Raw genomic sequence first — 24,532 nt, 5'->3', positions numbered from 1 at the left:
CTTGCCATGTAAGAACATTTGCCAGCTGCTTGTGTGTTACAGTGCACCGTAGTGCCCAAGCAGCATTACTCAGTAAGCTGGCTGTTTTTATGAAAATACTCTTTATTTTGGGGACTGTAGAAAATACCTGGGACAGGTTAAACCAATAAGCTTTAGAACAGTGTTTCCCAAACTCGGTCCCCGGGACCCCAAAGGGTGCACGTTTGTTTTTGCACAAGCATTACTCAGCTTATTCAAATAATCAACTAATCATCAAACTTACATTATTTGTATCTGCTGTGTAGTGCTAGGGCAAAAAAACTAAATGTGCACTGAGTTTGGGAAACACTGCTTTAGAATTATCACCATTGTTGGGAAGGTATGGTTCATCATTAAAATGTTAGGCGTGTCCTCATTGCTTCCTGAATGTCTCGGATCAGCAGTTTATATATCTTATATAAACTCCTTGGATGACTGATGCACATTCAGTTTGTGAGTTGATTCAAGCAAGACAAAATAGGCAGAAACAGGGATTCCAAAAAAGCAGTTGTGCACAGATGTGTTTTACCATTTCACTTTAGAACATTGCATGATTAATACTTTTGACACAAGGCAAGCTCCTCATTGGAACGAAGAAACAGTAAAATGACAGTCTTCCTGTCATATTGGGAACACTAAAGAAAAGGAACCCGGCTGTTCAATCAGTGCTTGATCTTTGCTAGTTCTCTATTGACATTAGACACCGCTCACATGGACATAGACTTGGCCAGTGGTCTCTTCCTGGCTGGCTGGTTGGGTTGCACAGTCTCCAGAAGCCTCCTGACCAGCTCTAGCCTGCCCCTGCTGATCAGAGCCCTGGAGAGCTCGGTCACCTCCCCGGTGTGTGCCCTGCACAGGCTTCTCAGCTCAGCCTGCACCGCGTCCTCTGGGTACCTCTCCTGGGCTCTKCGTACCCACACCTCCAGCTGGGTGATGGCGGGGCCGGGGTCGGAGCCACTCTGAGTGAATAGCCCCAGCAGGGCCTCCAGGAGGCAGCGTAGAGCCATGGTGTCCCTGCTGCCAGGCCGCTCCAGATCCAGGGCCCTCTTGAAGCAGTCGGCTGCATTCTGTTCCTCGCCCTTCAGCAGCAGACAGCGCCCCCGGAGGAGGTGGAGGTCCGGGAGGCTGTCCCCCGGGTCACACTGCAGGGCTTGAGAGAGGGACACCAGGGCTCTGTTTAATGCCCCCTCATCCACAAGCAGGCTCTCCTGAAGGGCATCCACACCCATGTAGTAATACACCTGGTAAGAGACACACAGATGTATTATACTGTGTAGTAATACACCTGGTAAGACACACAGATGTATTATACTGTGTAGTAATACACCTGGTAAGACACACACAGATGTATTATACTGTGTAGTGATACACCTGGTAAGATACACACAGTTGTATTATACTGTGTAGTAATACACCTGGTAAGATACACACAGTTGTATTATACTGTGTAGTAATACACCTGGTAAGATACACACAGTTGTATTATACTGTGTGGTGATACACCTGGTAAGATACACACAGTTGTATTATACTGTGTGGTGAATACACCTGGTAACACCTGGTAAGATACACACAGTTGTATTATACTGTGTGGTGATACACCTGGTAAGATACACACAGTTGTATTATACTGTGTGGTGATACACCTGTAGTAACACCTGCATTCATTTGTTTGCCTATCACAGCAACACAATGACACATTACTGTATGTCTCACTAGATATTCTGTTTTTCTTGACAAGTTACTGTTGATCTTTCACTCACACAGCTTATTTCTACGTGCCCGATGTGACTGCTGTCAAAGTGCTTGCAGTGTCTTGTCAAACAGCAGAGAGCAGCACACACATCCCCACTCACCTGTCCCATCTCCAGGTGTGTGCGTAGACAGGGGCGAACACTCAGCACCCTCTCCAGGTCTGCCTTGGCCTCAGTCAGACTATGTCTGTCAGGGAGCCCACCCTGTCCCTGTTTAGCCCTCTCAAGATCCCTCACATAGGCCATCACYTTGATCTGAGAATAAAAGCATGTCCGTTTATGTAAATGTTGTGTGTATTCTGTGATTGTCATGTAAGGCCATCCCTGCGAGTGTCATGTAGAGTTTAGATTTACTATTTGGTTTAGTATTAACATTATTGAAGTGACATTTCATATTACAATAGTGTCAAGTGTTAAACTGAGTTGAACATTGTGTTTAGACATGTTAGGGTTACTGTAGTGTACCTTGGCGCGGGTGCAGTAGGCCTGCCAGTTGAGTTCAGGGTCAGGCAGCACATTGAGAGCCATGTTACAGATCCCTGTGGACATCTCATGTTTTCCCAGCAGATAGAACACCTTGGCCAGCTGGTTCAGGATGAACGCATCGCCTGCAGCTAGTTTTATGGCCTGCAGGGAACAATCAATATTTCATTCGGTTTTACAATAACCTGAAGAATGACAGGGCTATGCTCTCTTTTTAAAACCTGGCAGGTGCATAACAACCTATAACCCTGCATAAGGGCTTATGAGAACTTTTCAACCCCGCAGACGATCTGAGGGCAGATACGGTAGTAGACTTCTTGAGCTGGCGCCAAGTTTATAGCCCTTTATACAGTAGGTGATGAGGAAGCAGACATATCAGCTAATCATTATGCAAACGTTCACGATACACTGTCATCTGAATGGCTCTGGCAGCTGTGAGGATTATGATGCCACTAAGCAGTCATTAGAAGCATTAAAAAGCAAGAGTCAAGTCCCTAGGGCTTTGCTTTGGCTTTATGGCTTGTTCTAGTTTATAAGTCCCACTTTTCTGTGATTGTTGTACGTACAGTTCCGAAGCAGGACAGGGGGTCAGAATCAGAGTAGCCACAGTCATGTACAGACATGGGCACAGTGGAGAATTCTTCTTTCCTCTCTAACATGATGCCTATGTAGCACCAGGATAGTGCTGTGTGGGTGAGGGGGTCAGGTAGAAACATACTGAATGATTAATCAGGACATTTAGGACAGTAAGACACAGCACTCATCTTGTGGATTCAGATGGAGAGAGAGCAATAATAATGTATTKTTTTTCCCCCTATCTTTCTTCCTTCTTGTGTACCTTTGTGATGTGTTTTCTCTGACTTCAGGGTCTCTGTGAGCAGCTTCAGTCCCTTGTTGTAGTGAAACAGTCTGGAGTAGTCCGAGTCCTCCTTGTTCTTTACAATATCATCTAGTCTACAAAAATAGATCCATTTGCTTTACATTGTTCTTACACATGAGCTTGGTGATATTATTTTCAAATGTATTTTCRATGAAAAGATTTGAAACATTCAAGACACAATTTACCTAATATAGATTGTTGCCATTTTGAAATACCAGTTTCTCTTTTCTTCTGTTGGTATCTAAAAAAATAAGCAACATTAACCTTTACTAAATCAATATATTACTGTAGATGTGAAATGACATTCTTCGTAAGTAATCTAACATGAGATCTCACCAGCTCTCCCCCATAGTCCAGAGCTCTGTTGTACAGGGTCAGAGAAGCGGTCAGTCTTTCCCTCCGATGATCCTCTCTCTCAAGCTCTATGTCATAAGGATGAGCATAGGCCTGCTCTGCCAGGCACCGGGCTGCAGAAAGCCTGGACTCCGCCTGACCTGCCTGCCCAGCCTCCAGACCCATGAGCTGGGACAACTTCTCCACACACTCCCCTGCGTCCAGCTCCCTCTGGAGGCGGTCGTACACGTAGCCAAGGTTGGCCCAAGCGTTCAGGTTCCCCGGGTCTTCTTTACAGATGCTCATGAAGGTCTCCTCGGCCTGCTCCAGCTGGTCCAGATGGAAAGCCAGGAGACCCAGGAGGTTACGGACACCATACTGGAGGTACCTGTAATGTTTTGAAAACAATAGTCCAGTCCATTTATTATTCATTGCACCAGCTAAAGGGAAATTAGAATTACAGTTCCATGTTTTACTCCAGCACTCTTTGAGGTACCTAGCTAGTGATCAACAATGTAACTGCCAAAATAATGGAAACGCTTGAGTTAAATGAGGGATACAAAGTATATTGAAAGCAGGTGCTTCCACACAGGTGTGGTTCCTGAGTTAAATAAACAATTGACATTCCATAATGCTTAGGGTCATGAATAAAAATCTGCAGGGCACAATGGTCAATGAATAGTTTAATGAGTATGAAAACGATGTAACCATATGCAATGGCCATCTGTCACCAGATCTCAATCCAATTGAACACTTATGGGAGATTCTGGAGCGGAGCCTGAGACAGCGTTTTCCACCACCAATCAACAAAACACCAAATTATGGAATTGGTGTCGCATCCCTCCAATAGAGTTCCAGACACTTGTCCTATTAAGACACGTAACACTTTGGTGTTTCCTTTATTTTGACAGTTACCTGTATGTACACCCATGATTTCAGTAAAGTTCAATTAACAATATCAGACATCCCAAATTCCGTCCTTATAACCATAAGATAATATGTTACAATACCCAACTTCTGCCTCCAGCTCAGCCCCCAGAGAGTCCACCTTCAGCTGGGTGTCCCTCCTCCGCAGCTCCCCCGGCCCGCTGGGCTCATGGTTCAGGTTGAGGTCCAGGTGGAAGTGACCTGGAATGTACGCCATGCCATCAATAAGGGACTCAATGTCCTCCTCTGTGTTGCCTTCCTTCATGGCTTTCTCCTGTTTATTAATCACATATTTATCTAGGTAATTCATTATCTTTTACAATTACTACCTGAGACTCATATGTCCCCATACACTACTGCTGACTGTCAGAGTCAACTGGCTGTTTTCTTCTTCCTCCAGAGGCAGACTGGTAATACAGGTTAGGTTAGGGACTAGGGAGGGGAAGGAGTAAGTAACCTCATGCAGTGGTGTACTGTACTCCCATGCCTAGCTGGCTTAGTTGGCTACCTCCCTCTCCATTCTTCTCARTTGAATAGTACATTTGAATGTGATTGAACATTTATGACCCACTCTTTTGTGTTTCTCTTTATGATACAATACATTGAGATGTGGTTTGAATATCTGACTGATAATCAGTAGGGCTATGGTCTTCTTTTATGGCTCACATGTCAGCTTTGGGTTTTTACAGACTAGGAGAGTGGGTTATTGCTTTAGACAGGTGTCCCAACAACAGTAGGTAGGTTGACTTTCACTCAACCTTTTAAAACAATCTTTTAGAAGGTGCTTACATCAGCTTTCCTCTTGCCTGCTGTCTCCATGGTAATGACAGAACGTGATCCATTAGGCTCAGCATGAACAGTTTGAGAGAGAGAGAGTGATGCAGTTGGACAAAGAGCCCTTTGACTTGGCTCATGTGCTTAGATGAAGTATGCAGATATCCTCAATCTCAGTGAACTCAAATAAACACTAATTGTAAACAAAGGTGATCACTCTTTCAAAACTCATACTAATATTTCAAAAAGTATTTGTAGCATTACGATCTGTCGAGTGTAGATTAGGAGTATTTATTTACGTATGGTACCACCAGTATTTTTTTTTTTACCCTTGAAGTGTTTGGCCTCTTATCACCACCAGAGGGTGGACATGCATTGATTGTATTGTATGATAAACTGATATTGAAAGTGTTGTGTACTGACACCACACTGTTGACGGAGACGACAGCGAACATTTAATTTATTATAGTGTTGAATAAAAGTTGACTGATTAAAAAAAAAAAAAAAAGCTCAAGCAATTCCTATGGTGATGGATAATGGGTAAGTAATATCTCATCTTCACAAATGATCCCAAAATAGTTCAGAATATATTTGGGCTGTGTGTGCTTTATATGCTTTATGAGCTGCGATTTTAGTGAATCAATTACCCTTAACTTGAATAGCCTATCGCATAGAGTTTCACCATAGTTTGTTACGTGTCTGATCATTTTGACAGCTTGTGTTTTAGTTGGTTAAGGATGTCGTCTACAGTCTAGACATCAAACATCCGTCTAGAATGCCGTCTGATTCCTGGGCCAGACTACTAATCTGTCAGCATGGTAATGTCTATCCTTCAATCTCTAAACTGAAAAACATACTTGTGAAGTATTTGATCAGACATATTTGACTTTCTTTGGATATTGGGATAATAGACCCAATGCTCTTAAAAAACATTTTAATCCAATGTGTGTTTTTTCCTATCTCTTGACTTCCGTATTTATTTTTTATTTTCGTTCCTTCTTTTCTGTACTATGCAGTGCGCCATATTCAAACAACAGAAATCTCATAATTAAAATTCCTCAAACATACAAGTATTTCACACCATTTTAAAGATAAACTTGTTGTTAAACCCACCACAGTGTCCGATTTCAAAAAGGCTTTACGACGAAAGCACACAATTTTTATGTTAGGTCAGTACCTAGTCACAGAAAAACACAGCCATTTTTCCAGCCAAAGAGAGGAGTCACAAAAAGCAGAAATAGAGATAAAATTAATCACTAACCTTTGATGATCTTCATCAGATGACACTCATAGGACTTCATGTTACACAATACATGTATGTTTTGTTCGATAAAGTTCATATTTATATCCAAAAATCTCAGTTACATTGGCGCGTTATGTTCAGTAGTTCCAAAACATCCGGTGATTTTGCAGAGGCCACATCAATTTACAGAAATACTCATAATAAACAATGAAAATATACAACTGTTATGCATGGAATTTTAGATCCACTTCTCCTTAATGCAACCGCTGTGTCAGATTTCAAAAAAACTTTACGGAAAAAGCACACCATGCAATAATCTGWGTACAGTGCTCAGACAACAAAACACGCCATACAGATATCCGCCATGTTGTGAAGTCAATAAAGTCAGAAATAGCATTATAAATATTCACTTACCTTTGATGATCTTCATCAGAATGCACTCCCAGGAATCCCAGTTCCACAATAAATGTTTGATTTGTTCGATAAAGTCCATCATTTATGTCCAAATACCTCCTTTTTGTTCGCGCGCTTAGTACACAAACCAAAGTCACGACGCACGGGCAAGTCCAGGCGAAAGTTCAGAAGAAAAGTCATATGACAGTTCGTAGAAACATGTCAAACGAAGTATAGAATCAATCTTTAGGATGTTTTTATCATAAATCTTCAATAATGTTTCAACCGGAGAATTCCTTTGTCTGTAGAAATGCAATGGAACAGAGCTAACTCTCACGTGAACGCGCGTGATCAGCTCATGCCACTCTGGCAGAGCCCTGACTCATTCAGCTCTCATTCTCCCCTCCTTCACAGTAGAAGCCTCAAACAAGGTTCTAAAGACTGTTGACATCTAGTGGAAGCCTTAGGAAGTGCAATATGACCCCATAGACACTGTATATTGGATAGGCAAACCTACAAACCTCAGATTTTCCACTTCCTGGTTGGATTTATTCTCAGGTTTTTGCCTGCCATATGAGTTCTGTTATACTCACAGACATCATTCAAACAGTTTTAGAAACTTCAGAGTGTTTCTATCCAAATTTACTAATACTATGCATATATTAGCAACTGGGCCTGAGTAGCAGGCAGTTTACTCTGGGCACCTTATTCATCCAAGCTCTTCAATACTGCCCCCAGCCATAAGAKGTTATTAAGGGCTTGTAAGTAAGCATTTCACGGTAAGGTTGTATTCGGCGCATGTGACAAATAAAATATGATTTGATTTGAATACTTATATAAATGTCATATTTCAGGATTTTATTTCTAATAAATTAGCAAAATGTCTAAAAACCTGTTTTTGCTTTGTCACTATGGGGTATTGTGTGTAGATTGAGGTGGAGGTAAGCGAAGGTAACCTGCCTAAATAACTACCTCCCCGAATAGGGTCGTTGTCCTGTTGGAAGGTGAACTTTCGCCCCAGTCTGAGGTCCTGAGCACTCTGGAGCAGGTTTTCGATCCTGACTAGATCCTGACTAGTCTCCCAGTGCTGAAAAACATCCCCACAGCATGATGCTGCCACCACAATGCTTCACCGTAGGGATGGTGCCAGGTTTCCTCCAGACGTGACGCTTGGCATTCAGGTCAAAGAGTTCAATCTTGGTTTCATCAGACCAGAGAATCCTGTTTCTCATGGTCTGAGAGTCTTTAGGTGCCTTGACAGCTCCAAGCAGGCTGTCATGTGCCTTTTACTGAGGAGTGGCTTCCGTCTGGCCACTCTACTATAAAGGCCTGATTGTTGTAGAGCTGCAGAGATGGTTGTCCTTCTGGAAGTTTCTTCCATCTCCACAGAGGAACTCRAGAGCTCTGTCAGAGTGACCATTGGGTTCAAGCGGAGCCTTGTCTGGCAGCAAAACAGTTAATTCAGACTAATTTACTGCCTTTTAAAAAAACAGCTGATATGGCTGACTTGCTTAAACAAATGTGGTTTCTAATGACAAGCGGATAAGAGGCAATCTGTAATTTAGATTAAGACATTAATGAGCAAGCTAGGACGGACGTAGTCAATATAACTATTTGTTTAGTACTTTTGAAATCTACAGCGACAGAATTCAGAACATTGGGCATATAAGCAGACAATGAAAGCTCTTACAATATTCGATGATTACATTTCTCTAAAACAGCTTATAGGCTACATGTGCACCACCAAGTCAGAACAGTAGGCAATATTAAAAGGGGTAAATAGACCAAATTATTAGGGTGAGGCACATGGGCTACTCACATCTTACTACACAACATACACTTAGTATTACTTTCTTAGCTACAGTATACATATCTCCCTGGCATATTACATCATTTATTCAYCAGCATACAATACATTTTTGGACTCACCTTGTTGTGCTGTGCTCACTTGAACAGGAAGGTGGCGCGTCTGCCCTTCGTGGGCAAATTTTCTCATCAAAGTCTGGCATTCTCTGGATTTATGGTGCTTTCAAAACGACTGGGAACTAGGAAAAAAACAAGGTTGAGTCATGATGACGTCATTGATCTTCAGGTCGTAGCTCTAGAAAGATGCAGGATTTACACTTCTGTGTTGGATGACCGTTTAAAACATATTTTCCCAGTCGAAGCTTGTTTATTTCCAACTTCCCAGTTGTCTTGAACTCACTGAAGCCAAGTTTTCACAGTTCCAAGTTAACAGTTGTTTTGGGCGCGGCACAAATCATGCTTCATTGACAGAAAGACCAATATTCAATGTTTTTTATTTTAAACTTGGAAAAGAGCCCCTTAATCCCAGATTTGGGACCACACAGCCACTCCACTGAATAGCAGGCTAGTGATTGCTTTGCAATGTTGCAGTTAGCCGCTGTCACTGATTACTTCCAAACCCCTCATTGTTGAATTTGCGATTTCCAACTTGTTGTGTAATGTTTGTCCAATGGACGATGAAAACCAATACATTTTATCTATAATTTCTCTTCATTATTTCTCTTCATATGACAAGGATTTGCCAGTAGATTGTCGACTTGATTCATGACAATTCCTGCTAGGTAAGATTTTGAAAGTAAGARGTTGACATGATCAGTCCAATCAAATCTACTGTACATATAACGTGATTTGACGTCATTTTATCTGTGGCCAATGACCTTGAGCCTTCTTGGATGGGCACTTCTAATGTAACTCTATGGCAGCACCCAATGGGCTAGAATTTTCTAGCTCTACCCTTATTAGACTTGGCGGTGACATAGTGTCCCCATGAGTGACAGAACACTGAGCGCAACGCGCAACGCTTCTGTATTTTCTGCTGGCTTGCCTCACCACCACAGAAAGCACTGAGCTAGGCTGAAACACCTGCATTTTGGAGCTGCTTTACTCAAGAAAAACAAAAAAGAGACCATGTTTGTATGCGGCTTTATTAACTCAATGATATACATATTTTTTATATTGTTTGCAAACTGATATGTGACACATATTAATGCCAAAATAACATGCAAAACATATTAATGCCAACATTGTTTTTACATTTGCTCCACCTACCCTGAATGACGGGTCGCTACTGGGTCCAACTCATAAATGAAATGCAAATCTGATATGGACAGTGTTCTTGTATAACAGTCTAAATGTGGCTTATAGGAAAGAGGTGAAATCTAATTATTCGTTTAAACCGTGTGGAGATACAGAATTAAATGTATATATCCACATCGCTTCTCTTTTGAGTAATTTGTTGTCATAGTCGTCACCTCTACGTGGTGGATGAACTGTTTCGATCCCGACGCAACGTAATTCATTAATAGAATGTTGTTCTATAAAGTGTCTCGCAACTGGCGAGGTGATTTCTTGACGTCTAATAGTGTTTTTTTTATGTTTATGTTCTCCAAGACGTACTGTCAAGGCGCGGGATGTTTTTCCAATAAAAATAGTGTTACAAGAACACTGTAACATATACATAACTCCTTTAGTAGTGCAAGTTATATATTGCATTATCTCATAGGTCCTACAAGTCGGAGGGCATACATACATTTTATGAATATCTCTCTGACCACATCTGATTTAACCAATATTTTTCATAGAATTCTTGATCGTTTATAGTTGAATAAAGGTGGATTCTGGAAATCAGAATTTAAAGAGGAGTCTCATGACAATACACTTGATGCCATTACCGCTATCATTGAAAGTAATTATATCGTTTACAGAAAACTGTTTATTCTGTTTTTGTTGGGATTTAACTGGCTTCTGTTCAAGCTTTTAACTTGGTTTTGAGCTTTATCAAGCCAGGTATCGGGGTATGCTCTCGAGCGAAAACGCTCACGGAGAGAATTTGATTGTCTGTCATATTCTTCCTCTGTGTCACAGATGCGACGCAGTCTATGAAGTTCAATGGTAAACCTCTTTTTAGGGGAAGAGGGCGATAACTATCAACTGTCAATATTGTATATTTATCTGTACGTTTTCTGTAAACTGTAGTACTTAGAGATTGTCCCTTCTTTGTAACAAGTACATCTAAGAAATGTATAAAGTTAATGTTATTTTACATAGTGAAGGAAATTGATTGTACTCTAGAGTTAATGTAAGTAATAAATTATTTTAATTTAATTTCAGAACCCGTCCAGATCATAAAGCATACGACCCTGTTGAGGAATAGGCACTAACCTGCCCTAACTGCTCACCCATAAAATGTGTAGAGTGAGGCGAGCTATGTTGGGTGAGGGTAATGTAGGACGCTATGTAGCTCAAGTGGTTTGAAGTAATCTGGTCAGCAGGTGTGTGTGTGCACATTCTTGTTATTATGTTGTAGGTGTGCTTTGATGGTCTGATACAGCAGTATAGTATATCAGATGGTGTGCAGAAAAAGATCAATCAAATGAACAACTGTCTCATCCAGTATTAAATGACATAGACATCTGTCCCACTAGATTACTCTGATTAGACCCCTGATCGCCCGTTCTACCACCTCCGGCTTGGCACTATGACTGGCGAGAACATGACTCATCGGTGAGAAAGCATGAATCAACATCAGCCAAGTAAGCAGAAGGCTTCGAAATGTGCTATTACGTCAGTGTTCAAGTGTTCTATTATTCGTGTCCAGTTGGAATGGGAGAATGGAAYTTGTGCGCTACGGTTCAGTTTTCTCCTTTGCAGCTGTAATCATGCAGGTGGAATCTGCGTTTCGACGCGTGGCTTGTATGGCTTACGTCCAGTTCTCTGTTGTGTATTTCATGCATAGGCCTACACTAGCCTAATCTAGAAAGGACTATTCCGTATTGAGAAGCAAAACCACTCGTTTGGACTCGAGGGAAATGTAGACTATTCTTTCATAGGCTTCTGCGACTGTTTGCACCTTCACGGAGAGCCATTGGACTTCATCGCGATAACCCTTCAGTGCGAATTTAACATAATACAGACCAGTGAATGTGTATTTATTTCAGCTGATGAGTMCATCATCTCAATAGATTGTAACAGCGCACTAACTTCACAGCATCGACGGTGTTTGCAATGGTTTTGGGCTATTTTCCACATCCATGACCTCAACAGGACCATAGTATAATAGTGTTTCTCAATGTTCTGCCTGTTGATAAAACTAAAAGGACCTAGTGCATTATTCAACCTATTATCTCTCTGGCGCATCGATTGGAGAGGAGTTGCGTAGGATGCCAGACGTTGCAATTAGAGGTTGCTGTTATTGCAGTTTGACAGACAAGGATATCCAAGAATCACAGAGGACGTAGTGTGCTTTTGACTTGACAAAGAACGGAACAGTATGGATAAGGGCACAGCTGCCAACGAGTCTATTCCAGATTTCAAAGATTTGGAGGTGAAAATCGGATGGAAGACACCTGAGGGTTTGCTCAAGTGCATGCGGGAAGAAGCGTCCAGCCACTGCGGAGATGTCAAATTGAATTCACTGGAGACCAAAGACCGAGACATCACGGGCAGGAGTCTGGATGAGAAGATTCGAAAATTAAAAGTTGATATGGTAAGGTCTTATTTGGGGCAGTGACTTTTGTTGGCCTTTCCATTAGTTATTCACATTTTATTTTATTTTGTTGTTAGAAAGATTATGAGCAGTCATACAACATTTGCTCTGCTTTTGACATTTAATGTTATAAAGATTCACTAATAACTCAGAATGATGTTGTTGGTGGTCAGTAGGCGTACAGTGAACACGATATGTATTTAATGTTGATCCTAGTCCTATATCCTCTTCCTGAATATAAGGCATCCACCCAATCAATAATTCAGTTGCCCTTCACCATGATAACAGCGGCAGGTGGCTGAGGTTGCTATAGATTCATTATTGTCAACAGGTCATAATTGGTGTTTTCAGAGACTAATAATTGGCCTAGGGATGGATTACTATTGTATTATATAATGCGAAAGAACTGGTAGGCTATTTAATTTACAATCGAACTGTTCATTTATCCTATTAAACCAAGTGTATTGCATGCCAGCCATCTTTCATTGATAGGCGACATTCCGAGTTTATCATAACAGACGTCATCATACTTCTCCCCTTGGTGCAAAAACAGGACTTCAGCAGAGAAGCTCCGGGTGTGTTGTTTTTCCCTCGTGCACAGATGTCTTGCATTCCTATGGCAAAGACAGGCGCTCGCGGCAGCTGTGTTGGTGACGGCGCAATGTATGTCGTATTGGAATGATTGTACACAAACAGCACATGGTGGATGCGTGTGTTCTTCTAGAAACCGAAACAAGTCTCATTTGGCGCATTGGTTTGGTTTGAAAATAGCGACCCACAGGTTTTGTTTGTAGCCCTACCACTGCTGCACTTCCCTGCGGTGTCGTTCTGTCACCTGCACTCTGACTTGCCAGACAATAACCACAGACTACCCCAAAGACTCTGGCAAAGAAACCTGCATAAAATTACATATGGTGTTGTAGGATACAGTATGAAGTCCATGTTGCCCATAACAATTCAATATATTATGTTAATCGAAACTTTCTTGCTTTGCCAGTAGAATTTAGTCGATAGCCTATACCCAGAGGGAATACCACTACCAGCCATTTGGGTGATGATGTTTTACAGTGCTGACATTGTGGACCACTAGTGAGTGGTTTGAACAAACTTAACAGCAAACGTTTTATGGTTAGGGAACATCAAGAGGGTCATACATCTTTGTGCGGCCAGCGTCACATAACGACCCCATGATTTGCTTGCAGCCATCCCCATTCATCAGCCCTGCTGAGCCAGAGGATGCAGAGAGAGCCCTGGTCAAAAGTAGTGCACTATGTAGGGAGTAGGGTACAATTTGGGATGCATACAGAGGCTTCAGTGATTAAGAGCTACCTCATAGTCAGAGTGATCTCCAGTGTGGCCGTCAGGGCCTGCAGGCCTTCTCTGCTGGCCTAAACATCATCAGAATATATATTTTTTTTAAATATATTTTCCCACAAATATGTATTAAATTATTCCCCAGAGTAAGAGTTATACTCTTCATTCATAGCTTTCCTCTTGGTTGCACTGCTTCCAGCCCCAGGTTGAGATTTGGAGGGCTGGTCTTTATTGTTAGATCTTTTATCCAATCATATTCAGCCATCATGTGTTGCCAGGGGGTCTAAAATCTGCTCTCAGGCCTTCAGAATCAACAGTGCGGGCGCTTGTAGTTTAAAGTGAATGGAAATTAAAATTTTGTGTCAACCAATCAGCTTTAGAGTTGGCTATTGTACGCCTGCTGGCTGGCTCCAGTGTTTACACAGGAGCCAGCTAGCAGGCGTAGGGCGTCCACGTCTTTTGATTGGATTACCAATATTGAGAGGCAGGTCCTATGGGCAGGTCTATGCAGATCTAGGAAACTCTACTAAGCTGTTTTTTTGAACCCACAATGGCGGAAGGAGGAGAAGATATCGATTTCGTCGAGGATATAATTATAACGCCATTCTCAAGACGAACTTTTCAAGAAAAGTTGACATTGTAAGGAGAGGTCGCCGACGCCACAAAGCCTGTCACAGGCGGGAAAGGGGTTCGTTCGCTCGCCACTTTCAAAGTTTCAACTACGAGCGCTGTCAATGGCTCAAAGGCTCCGAGAAGCACTGCAAACTGTACTGCTGGGAATGCCTATTATTTGCAAGTGATCGATTTGGTGTTTGGAGCCACACTGGCTTTGCAAACTTGAGTTGTCTGTTAAACACTGTTTACCCAAAAATTTCAATTTGTCAATTTCAAGGTGACGCAACGCCTGGTTATACTGCGTTTCTGTCTAAATGTATAGTGTCAGAGCCATGGCATAATTGATGATAATAAGAGGTGGATTAATCGGGTGGGACCTGTGTAGTACCTCACTGAAGGCCTAGGCCCCAGGCCCACGGCAGCCACTGGATCTTCCCACTGCCAGACAGCATCCATAGTGCTGCTGTGTGTTGGGCCAATATCTCATCTCTCTGAGTGGTGCTGGGTAGCAGGAGAACAGAGGGGTACTGAACTTTGCGCTCTCATCACAATTCTGCTTTCACAAAATAGGCTACACACACGCACACACACCCTCACAAGGACACACGCTAGTGGCGTGTACACACACCACTAGCGTAACTCAGTTTCTCTGGGCTCCCGCAAGGTCAAATCCCCCCCCCAAACAAACATCTAATGCATCAGCCAGACAGCCACTCACAAAATATAGACTACTGGTCGCAGTCCATGGTGTTGAAATTGCAACATGTCTATGCTGCTGCCTATCAAATCAATGATGCCAGGGCATGTAGTCTATAGCTTTGCTTTAGCTAATGGATATATTTTTATTGGTAAGCCTATTTGGTCATCCATTTCTCATATTAAGCCTAACATTTCACTAACCTATACACAGTGTGGCCTGGCTGGCGGCAATAATGTAATTACTTGTTCAGTAATTAAAGTTGGATATTCAAACATTGCAGATAGTAATAAAAAATATATAGATGCAACCACATACTAATCAGCTACCAATAGATTTTTTAGACTATACGACTGTCCTGTATAACCTACCTGAACCTGCATGACATGAGCAATCCTCGCAATCTGCACTGAGTATATCCCCCCTCTCCTTTACCATCAGAACGGCCTAAATTCGTCGGGCCATGGAATTTAAAAGGTGTTGAAAGCTATCCACAGGGATGCTGGCTCATGTTGACCAATGCGTCTCACAATTGTCGGTGTCCTTTGGGTGATGGACCATTCTTGATTCACATGGGAAACTGTTGAGCGTGAACTCAGCAGCATAGTACATCTTGACACAAACCGATGCGCCTGGCACCATACCCCGTTCAAAGGCACTTAAATTGTTTGTCTTGCCCATTCACCCTCTGAATGGCACACACATACACAATTCATGTCTCAATTGTCTCAAGGTTTAAAAATCATTCTTTAGCCTGTCCCCTCCCATTCATCTACACTGATTGGAGTGCACATCAATAAGGGATCATCGCTTTCACTTGGATTAACCTGGTCAGTCTATGTCATGGAAAGACCCTCCAAGAACTGTTGTCCACTAAAGATCAAATCAAATTGTATTAGTCACATGCACCGAATACAACAGGTGTAGACCTTACAGTGAAATGCTTACTTATGAGCCCCAAACCAACAATTTTGTTTAAAAAAATTAGTTGAGGTAATATGTACATGTAGGTAAAGTTATTAAAGTGACTATGCATAGATGATAACAACAGAGAGTAGCAGCGGTGTAAAAGAAGAGGGAGGTGCAATGCAAATAGTCTGGGTAGCCATTTGATTAGGTGTTCAGGAGTCCTATGGCTTGGGGGTAGAAGCTGTTTAGAAGCCTCTTGAACCTAGACTTGGCGATCCGGTACCGCTTGCCATGCAGTAGCGGAGAGAACAGTCTATGACTAGGGTGGCTGGAGTCTTTGACAATTTTTAGGGCCTTCCTCTGACACCGTCTGGTATAGAGGTCCTGGATGGCAGGAAACTTGGCCCCAGTGTTGTACTGGGTCGTTCGCACTACCCTCTGTAGTGCCTTGTGGTCGGAGGCCGAGCAGTTGCCATACCAGGCAGTGAGGAAACCAGTCAGGATGCTCTCGGTGGTACAGCTGTAGAACCTTTTGAGGATCTGAGGACACATGCCAAATCTTTTCAGTCTCCTGAGGGGGAATAGGTTTTGTCATGCCCTCTTCACGACTGTCTTGGTGTGCTTGGACCATGTTAGTTTGTTGGTGATGTGGACACCAAGGAACTTGAAGCTTTCAACCTGCTCCACTGCAGCCCCGTCGATGAGAATGGGGGCGTGCTCTGTCCTCTTTTTCCTGTAGTCCACAATCATCTCCTTTTGTCTTGATCCCGTTGAGGGAGAGGTTTTTGTCCTGGCACCACATGGCCAGGTCTCTGACCTCCTCCCTATAGGCTGTCTCGTAGTTGTTGGTGATCAGGCCTACCACTGTTGTGTCGTCTGCAAACTTAATGATGGTGTTGGAGTTGTGCCTGGCCGTGCAGTCATGAGTGAACAAGTACAGAAGGGGACTGAGCACGCACCCCTGAGGGGCCCCTGTGTTGAGGATCAGAGTGGCGGATGTGTTGTTACCTACCCTTACCACCTGGGGGCGGCCCGTCAGGAAGTCCAGGATCCAGTTGCAGAGGGAGGTGTTTCGTCCCAGGGTCCTTAGCTTATCGATGAGCTTTGAGGACACTATGGTGTTGAATGCTGAGCTGTAGTCAATTAATAGCATTCTCACATAGGTGTTCCTTTTGTCCAGGTGGGAAAGGGCAGTGTGGAGTGCAATAGAGATTGCATCATCTGTGGATCTGTTGGGGCGGTATGCAAATTGGAGTGGGTGTAGGGTTTCTGGGATAATGATGTTGATGTAAGCCATGACCAGCCTTTCGAAGCACTTCATGGCTACAGACGGTAGTTGTTTAGGCAGGTTACCTTAGTGTTCTTGGGCACAGGCACTATGGTGGTCTGCTTGAAACATGTTGGTATTGCAGACACGGACAGGGAGAGGTTGAAAATGTCAGTGAAGACACTTGCCAGTTGGTCAGCGCATGCTCGCAGTATACGCCCTGGTAATGCGTCTCGCCCTGCGGCCGTGTGAATGTTGACCTGTTTGAAGGTCTTACGTACATTGGCTGRGGAGAGTGTGATCACATGGTCTTCCAGAACAGCTGGTGCTCTCATGCATGTTTCAGTGTTATTTGCATCGAAGCGAGCATAGCAGTAGTTTAGCTCGTCTGGTAGGCTCGTATCAATGGGCAGCTCTCAGTTGTGCTTCGTTTGTAGTCTGTAATGGTTTGCAAGCCCTGCCACATCCGACGAGTGTCAGAGCTGGTGTAGTACGATTCGATCTTAGTCCTGTATTGATGCTTTGCCTGTTTGATTGTTCGGAGGGCATAGCGAGATTTCTTATAAGCATCTGGGTTAGAGTCCCGTTCCTTGAAAGGTGCAGCTCTAGCCTTTAGCTCAATGCGGATGTTGCCTGTAATCCATGGCTTCTGGTTGGGGTATGTACGTATGGTTACTGTGGGGATGACGTCATCGATGCACTCATTGATGAAGCCAATGACTGATGTGGTGTACTCCTCAATGCCATGGGAGGAATCCCGGAACATATTCCAGTCTGTGCTAGCAAAACAGTCCTGTAGCTTAGCATCTGCTTCATCTGACCATTTTTATAGATCTAGTCACTGGTGCTTCCAGCTTTAGCAGGAATCAGGAGTATAGAATTATGGTTAGATTTGCCAAATGGAGGGCGAGGGAGAGCTTTGTATGAGTCTCTGTGTGTGGAGTAAAGGTGGTTCAGAGTTTCTTTTCCCCCTCTGGTTGTACTTTTAACGTGCTGATAGAAATTTGGTAAAACAGATTTAAGTTTCCCTSCATTAAAGTCCCTGGCTACTAGGAGCGCCACCTCTGGGTGAGTGTTTTCTTGTTTGTTTATGGTGGAATACAGCTCATTCAATGCTGTCTTAGTGCCAGTCTCTGACTGTGGTGGTACAAACATGCATCTCTTTGCATCTGCCAATATATTGGCTGTCCCCTGAGCTTCCTATACAGTTCATSTCTTTCCGTAATGTGTTGAGGCCGGCAACTAAGGAGAATGAGAGGCTCAATTAAAGTTACAGAACTTCTGTATTTGAAGCTACACTCCCTTCTCCTCACTTTCCCTGGCCGGACCTAGCTGTCTGGCCGCTTTGACCATCGCTGTAGCTGTCGCTTATGGGGAGAGATGGTTTCTAAAGTAAATCTCATAAAGAAGAATAGAAGCATTAGGCTCTCGGTCTGCTATGTGCTTTTCAACACCTGAGTAAATTCCACTCATTGCACTGGCTCCATCATAGCCTTGACCATGGAATTTGTTCACCGATATCCCCTTTCTTTAAATCAGTTTACTTTTAGTTTTTTAAGGCCAGAGGCGCATTTTCAGTCACATTCCTGTCACATGCGCCAAATACAACAAGTGTAGACCTTACCGTGAAATGCTTAATGACAAGCCCTTAACCAACAATGCAGTTCAAGAAATAGAGTTAATAAAATATTTACTAAATAAACAAAATAAAATATAAAGTAACACYATAAATTAACAATAATGAGGCTATATACAGGGGGTACCGGTACCGAGTCAATGTGCGGGGGTACAGGTTAGTCAAGGTAATTTGTACATGTAGGTAGGGGTAAAGTGACTATGCATAGATAATAAACAGCGAGTAGCAGCAGTGTAAAAACAAAAGGGGGAGGGGTGTCAATGTAAAACTCAATGACAGGCGCATGGGCCCCCAGAGATCTAGGGCCCCCCGCATTGAGGCACCTTCTAACTAGCAGAGGTGTCCTTTGTCGCCACTTCTCATCTTTGCTCCTGCCCGCTGATTGTCTTTTCTCTCACTCACTCATTCACTCACTCACTCACTCACTCACTCACTCACTCACTCACTCACTCACTCACTCACTCACTCACTCACTCACTCACTCACTCATTCATAGGGCTCCTTTGTTGCTTTTTCTCATCTGGCCTGTTTCAAGCTTAATGCATCTGGCCTGTTTCAAGCTTAATGCATCTGGCCTGTTTCAAGCTTKATGCATCTGGCCTGTTTCAAGCTTCATGCATCTGGCCTGTGTATCATTGATCCAGACACAAATGGTTTTGTTGGGACAGACTTTGACACACTGCAAGGTGTAGACAGGCAGAGACACAGATCATACTCAGTCTGGTCTTAGTCGGCTCAGTGTCATGCTGGCTGAATAATGTCTGACTACTTTCCCTCCAGAAGTCCCCAGCTGCTGTCAAATCTCAGACATTTCTTCACGGGTCTAAACAGCTTTACTGAGTTAATGTGGCGGTAGGTAGCCTAGTGGTTAGAGTGTTGGACTAGTAACGTAAAGGTTGCAAGATCGAATCCCCAAGCAGACAAGGTAAAAATCTGTCGTTCTGCCCCTGATCAAGGCAGTTAACCCACTGTTCCTAGGCCGTCATTGAAAATAAGAATTTGTTCTTAACTGACTTGCCTAGTTAAATAAAAGTTGTAAACAATTTTAAAAAAGGACGCAAAGACAGGCTGTCACTTTCCTGTCATGGAATAAGACACACAGACGAGCCTCGTTGTTTTATCAGACATCTACAGTGGGCAAAAAAGTATTTAGTCAGCCACCAATTGTGCAAGTTCCCCACTTAAAAAGATGAGAGAGGCCTGTAATTTTCATCATAGGTAACCTTCAACTATGACAGACAAATTAGAAGAAAAAATCAAGAAAATTACATTGTAGGATTTTTAATGAATTTATTTGCAAATTATGGTGGAAAATAAGTATTTGGTCACCACAAACAAGCAAGATTTCTGGCTCTCACAGACCTGAAACTTCTTCTTTAAGAAGGTCTCCTCTGTCCTCCACTCGTACCTGTATTAATGGCACCTGTTTGAACTTGTTATCAGTATAAAAGACACCTGGTCCACAACCTCAAACAGTTACACTCCAAATCCACTGTGGCCAAGACCAAAGAGCTGTCAAAGGACACCAGAAACAAAACTGTAGACCTGCACCAGGCTGGGAGAGACTGAATCTGCAATAGGTAAGCAGCTTGGTTTGAAGAAATCAACTGTGGGAGCAATTATTAGGAAAGGAAGACATACAAGACCACTGATAATCTCCCTCGATCTGGGGCAAGATCTCACCCACAAGAAGGTGAGCAAAAATCCCAGAACACACGGGGGGACCTAGTGAATGACCTGCAGAGAGCTGGGACCAAAGTAACAAGACCTACCATCAGTAACAACACTACGCGCCAGGGACTCAAATCCTGCAGTGCCAGACATGTCCCCTGCTAAAGCCAGTACATGTCAGGCCCGTCTAAGTTGCTAGAGAGCATTTGGATGATCCAGAAAGAATGGGAAATGTCATCATGGTCAGATGAACACCAAAATATAACTTTTTGGTAAAAACTCAACTCGTCGTGTTTGGAGGACAAGAATGCTGAGTTGCATCCAAAGAACACCATACCTACTGTGAAGCTGGGGGTGGAAACATCATGCTTGGGGCTGCTTTTCTGCAAAGGGACCAGGACATGATCCGTGTAAAGGAAAGAATGAATGGGCCATGTATCGTGAGATTTTGACAGTGAAAACCTCCTTCCATCAGCAGGGCATTGAAGATGAAACGTGGCTGGGTCTTTCAGCATGACAATGATCCCAAACACACGCCCGGCAACGAAGGAGTGGCTTCGTAAGAAGCATTTCAGGTCCTGGAGTGGCCTAGCCAGTCTCCAGATCTCAACCCCATAGAAAATCTTTGGAGTGAGTTGAAGTCCGTGTTGCCCAGCAACAGCCCCAAAACATCACTGCTCTAGAGGAGATCTGCATGGAGGAATGGCAAAATACAGAACAGATGGAGAGAAACCTTTGAAGACTTACAGAAAACGTTTTGACCTCTGTTCATTGCAACAAAGGTTATAACAAAGTAATAATAAATTTTGTAATACCAAATACTTATTTTCCACCATAATTTGCAAATAAATCATAAAAAATCCTACAATGTGTTTTCTTGATTTTTCTTTTCTCATTTTGTCTGTCATAGTTGAAGTGTACAAAAATTACAGGCCTCTCATCTTTTTAAGTGGAGAACTTGCACAATTGGTGGCTGACTAATACTTTTTTTGCCCCACTATACATAGCTGCTGTTGGCTTCTTATCAGTCTGGAGCTCAACTGTAATACAAAAAAAACACATTACTTCCCACTGTTATGTCACAATAAGCTACAGTCTGCCACCTGTATCTATGTGTGTGTCCTATAAAAAGGAAAAGTCCTAAGAATGTGAATGCCGCACAGTGTTGTTGGAGCCCAGTGCATGACTCACCCCTACCTCTCCCTGGACTGCTGCTGTGCTGCACAGATGGAAGCACAGGGGAGAGACATGTGCAGGCAGATAGAACAGGAAGGGGGTTGTGTGAAAGAAAATATGAGATGGAGTGATGGCGGGAGACAGCAAACAGAAGAAGCCAGAGATATGGAGTTGTTTAGATGTCAGAAGTAATAGAGTCAGTATACTGTATATTGAGTGGGTGCAAGTCTGTGGAGACTGACTATACGTTTTCATGAATCTTTGGGACAAGAAGAGGGAGAGAAAGAGATAGAAAGAGTGGAAGGGAGTATGCAAACAGATGGAACAGTGGGAAGGGCTGTGGAGGAGGTCACCTTCTGCTGTCTCTGAAAGTATGATCTATAGATGAGGAGAAAGAGAGGGGAGAGAAGATGGGGAATGGAGGATGCTCAGGGATGTGTTCACTCTGTTTGCAGAAGGCAGACAATAATGGGGAAGGTGAAAGATAACAGACAAGAGAGACAACTGTGTGTCGTTTGATGTTGTGTGTAGTGGTGTGCGTAGGGTGGGGGGGATGGGGGGGGGGGGTCTGTTTCGCCCCTGTTTCCAGTGTGATAATTGTCAAGTCTGGTTTATGGTCTGCGTGGGAATCTGTCTTTTGTTCACTGGTGTGTAGGATAGCTATGTGTACATTCACACAATCATAACACTGTGTGTGTGTGCACATGTATGCATGGATCTGTGCATAGGTATAGGTTTCTGCATGGTGAAAATGGCACATCAAGCCTGAAAATATATTTTTCTCCCTTGAGTAGCATCAAGTGCTAGCCTGTTCATCTTTGTAAGGAAGGTGAGTAGACTAGTGCTTTAATGCATCAACACACGACCACACCCAACAACATACACACACAGCACACACACACATCACACACACACACACACACACACACACACACACACACACACACACACACACACACATACACACACAACACACACACACACACCACACAACACACACACACACACACACACACACACACACACAGAGAGTGCTGTATATACTGTGTGAGCTCAGCTGAGCGTGGCATGGTGTATGCGATGCAAGCCGGAGAAAGGAAATTTAGCTCTCCAGAATCCTGTGGATTAGCCGGGAGCTGTCTGGCCAGGCGCCTCCACCGGGAAACCGGAATCCTTTTGACTGTGAAAATGGTTCTACCACCTTCAAGGCTCCCAAGGCTATGCCCCCACCCCCCCACACACACTTTAGGACATGCCTACAGGCAGACTGGCATTGGGACTGGCACATAAAATAAATGGCATGCAGACAACATGTAGATAGGCACACAAGCAGACATGTAGCCTAGCCAGAGATTTGCAGAAAGATGGGTGTGTATCTTTTTTTCTCTCGACTGTACGGTCTGTACCAATATGTAATTAAAAACAAAAAAATATCTGTTTTAAGTGAGAAGTAGGCATTGGTCTGAAGGCAAAAAAGAAAGGAAATTCAAATGGGCAACACAAAGCCTATTCCACCCATACTCTACCAAGATTTTCCAGCACACAGCTTTGACCTACTACAGTKGCTATGTTGGTCTGTTGTCCTTCAAACAATGTGTATGCAGGTTGCTTAGGATTCAAACTTTCTCAAACAGCCTTATTCATACTCTTAGAGCAGGTGCTCCCACAATATTGTGATTTGTACCGCATACAAGTTAAAGTATTGTATTCTTCACACACTAATCCCATTCCATTACCTTTTCAAGCTTTTTTTAATTGTATGGAAGCATGCTTTGCCGATTATACTTACAAGACCATAATGCTTGATTGAGTGAGCTGTTTTTTTCTTGTAGTAATATGGGGCTGCCTGTATTTCCTTAAACCTTTATTTTAGCAATACATGTCATTGAGAAGAACATATATTTCAGAATATCTTTTTGGTCAGGAAAAGGAAACAGGTACAAAAGTATCTATATCCACAGTAAAACGAGTCCTATATCGACATATCCTGAAAGGCCGCTCAGCAAGGAAGATGCCACTGCTCCAAAACCGCCATAAAAAAGCCAGACTACGGTTTGCAACTGCACATGGGGACAAAGATCATACTTTTTGGAGAAATGTCCTCTGGTCTGATGAAACAAAAATAGAACTGTTTGGCCATAATGACCATCATTATATTTGGAGGAAAAGGGGGAGCATTGCAGGCCGAAGAACACCATCCCAACCGTGAAGCACGGGGGTGGCAGCATCATGTTGGGGGTCCTTTGCTGCAGGAGGGACTGGTGCACTTCACAAAATTGATTGCATCACGAGGAGGGAAAATATGTGGATATATTGAAGCAACATCTCAAGAAATCAGTCAGGAAGTTAAAGCTTGGTCGCAAAGAATCTTCCAAATGGATGGCTTAAGGACAACAAAGTCAAGGTATTGGAGTGGCCATCACAAAGCTCTGACCTCAATCCTATAGAAAATTGTGGGCAGAACTGAAAAACTGTTTGCGAGCAAGGATCCTACAAACCAAACCTGACTCAGTTACACCACTCGTCAGGGAAGGAATGGGCCAAAATTCACCCAACTTATTGTGGGAAGCTTGTGGAAGGCTACCCGAAACGCTTGACCCAAGTTAAGCAATTTAAAGGCAATGCTACCAAATACACTCAATTAGTATATAAACTTCTGACCCACTGGGAATGTGATGAAAGAAATAAAAGCTGAAATAAATCATTCTCTCTACTATTATTCTGACATTTCACATTCTTAAATTAAAGTGGTGATCCTTACTGACCCAAGACAGGGATTTTTTACTAAGCTTAAATGTCATGAATTGTGAAAAACTGAGTTTAAATGTATTTGGGTAAGGTGTATGTAAACGTCCGACTTCAACTGTAGAATAAATCTGTAGAATAAAATATATAAATCCTGTCTCCATTACTGATTTATGTAACCCTTA

The 24,532-nt window shown here is 43.0% G+C and overlaps 2 protein-coding genes across 2 annotated transcripts in view; one reads left to right on the top strand and one right to left on the bottom strand.

The window, feature by feature from the left end:
• Window positions 1-526: 526 nt before the first annotated feature.
• Window positions 527-4,779, bottom strand: ttc22 (tetratricopeptide repeat domain 22). The gene is made up of 8 exons (XM_024003659.2): window positions 4,479-4,779; window positions 3,472-3,856; window positions 3,321-3,376; window positions 3,094-3,209; window positions 2,822-2,940; window positions 2,238-2,399; window positions 1,875-2,027; window positions 527-1,259 (listed from the first exon to the last, which is right to left on the bottom strand). Exons 1-8 carry the CDS (start codon window positions 4,703-4,705, stop codon window positions 726-728), a joined length of 1,752 nt encoding a protein of 583 aa, XP_023859427.1. The 5' UTR covers window positions 4,706-4,779; the 3' UTR covers window positions 527-725.
• A 6,500-nt stretch (window positions 4,780-11,279) lies between these two features.
• The window catches only part of LOC111975427 (keratin, type II cytoskeletal I-like), a 32,815-nt gene continuing 19,562 nt past the window's right edge, over window positions 11,280-24,532 (top strand). Inside the window, exon 1 of the mRNA XM_024003704.2 lies at window positions 11,280-12,317. Coding sequence (XP_023859472.1) covers window positions 12,102-12,317 — 216 coding nt within the window. The 5' untranslated portion in view covers window positions 11,280-12,101. The remainder of the gene's footprint in view (window positions 12,318-24,532) is intronic.

This window comes from Salvelinus sp. IW2-2015, linkage group LG16 (assembly GCF_002910315.2).
Source record: "Salvelinus sp. IW2-2015 linkage group LG16, ASM291031v2, whole genome shotgun sequence".
In the NCBI taxonomy this organism is placed as follows: Eukaryota; Metazoa; Chordata; class Actinopteri; order Salmoniformes; family Salmonidae; genus Salvelinus; species Salvelinus sp. IW2-2015.
This window is presented reverse-complemented; position numbering and strand designations above follow the sequence as displayed.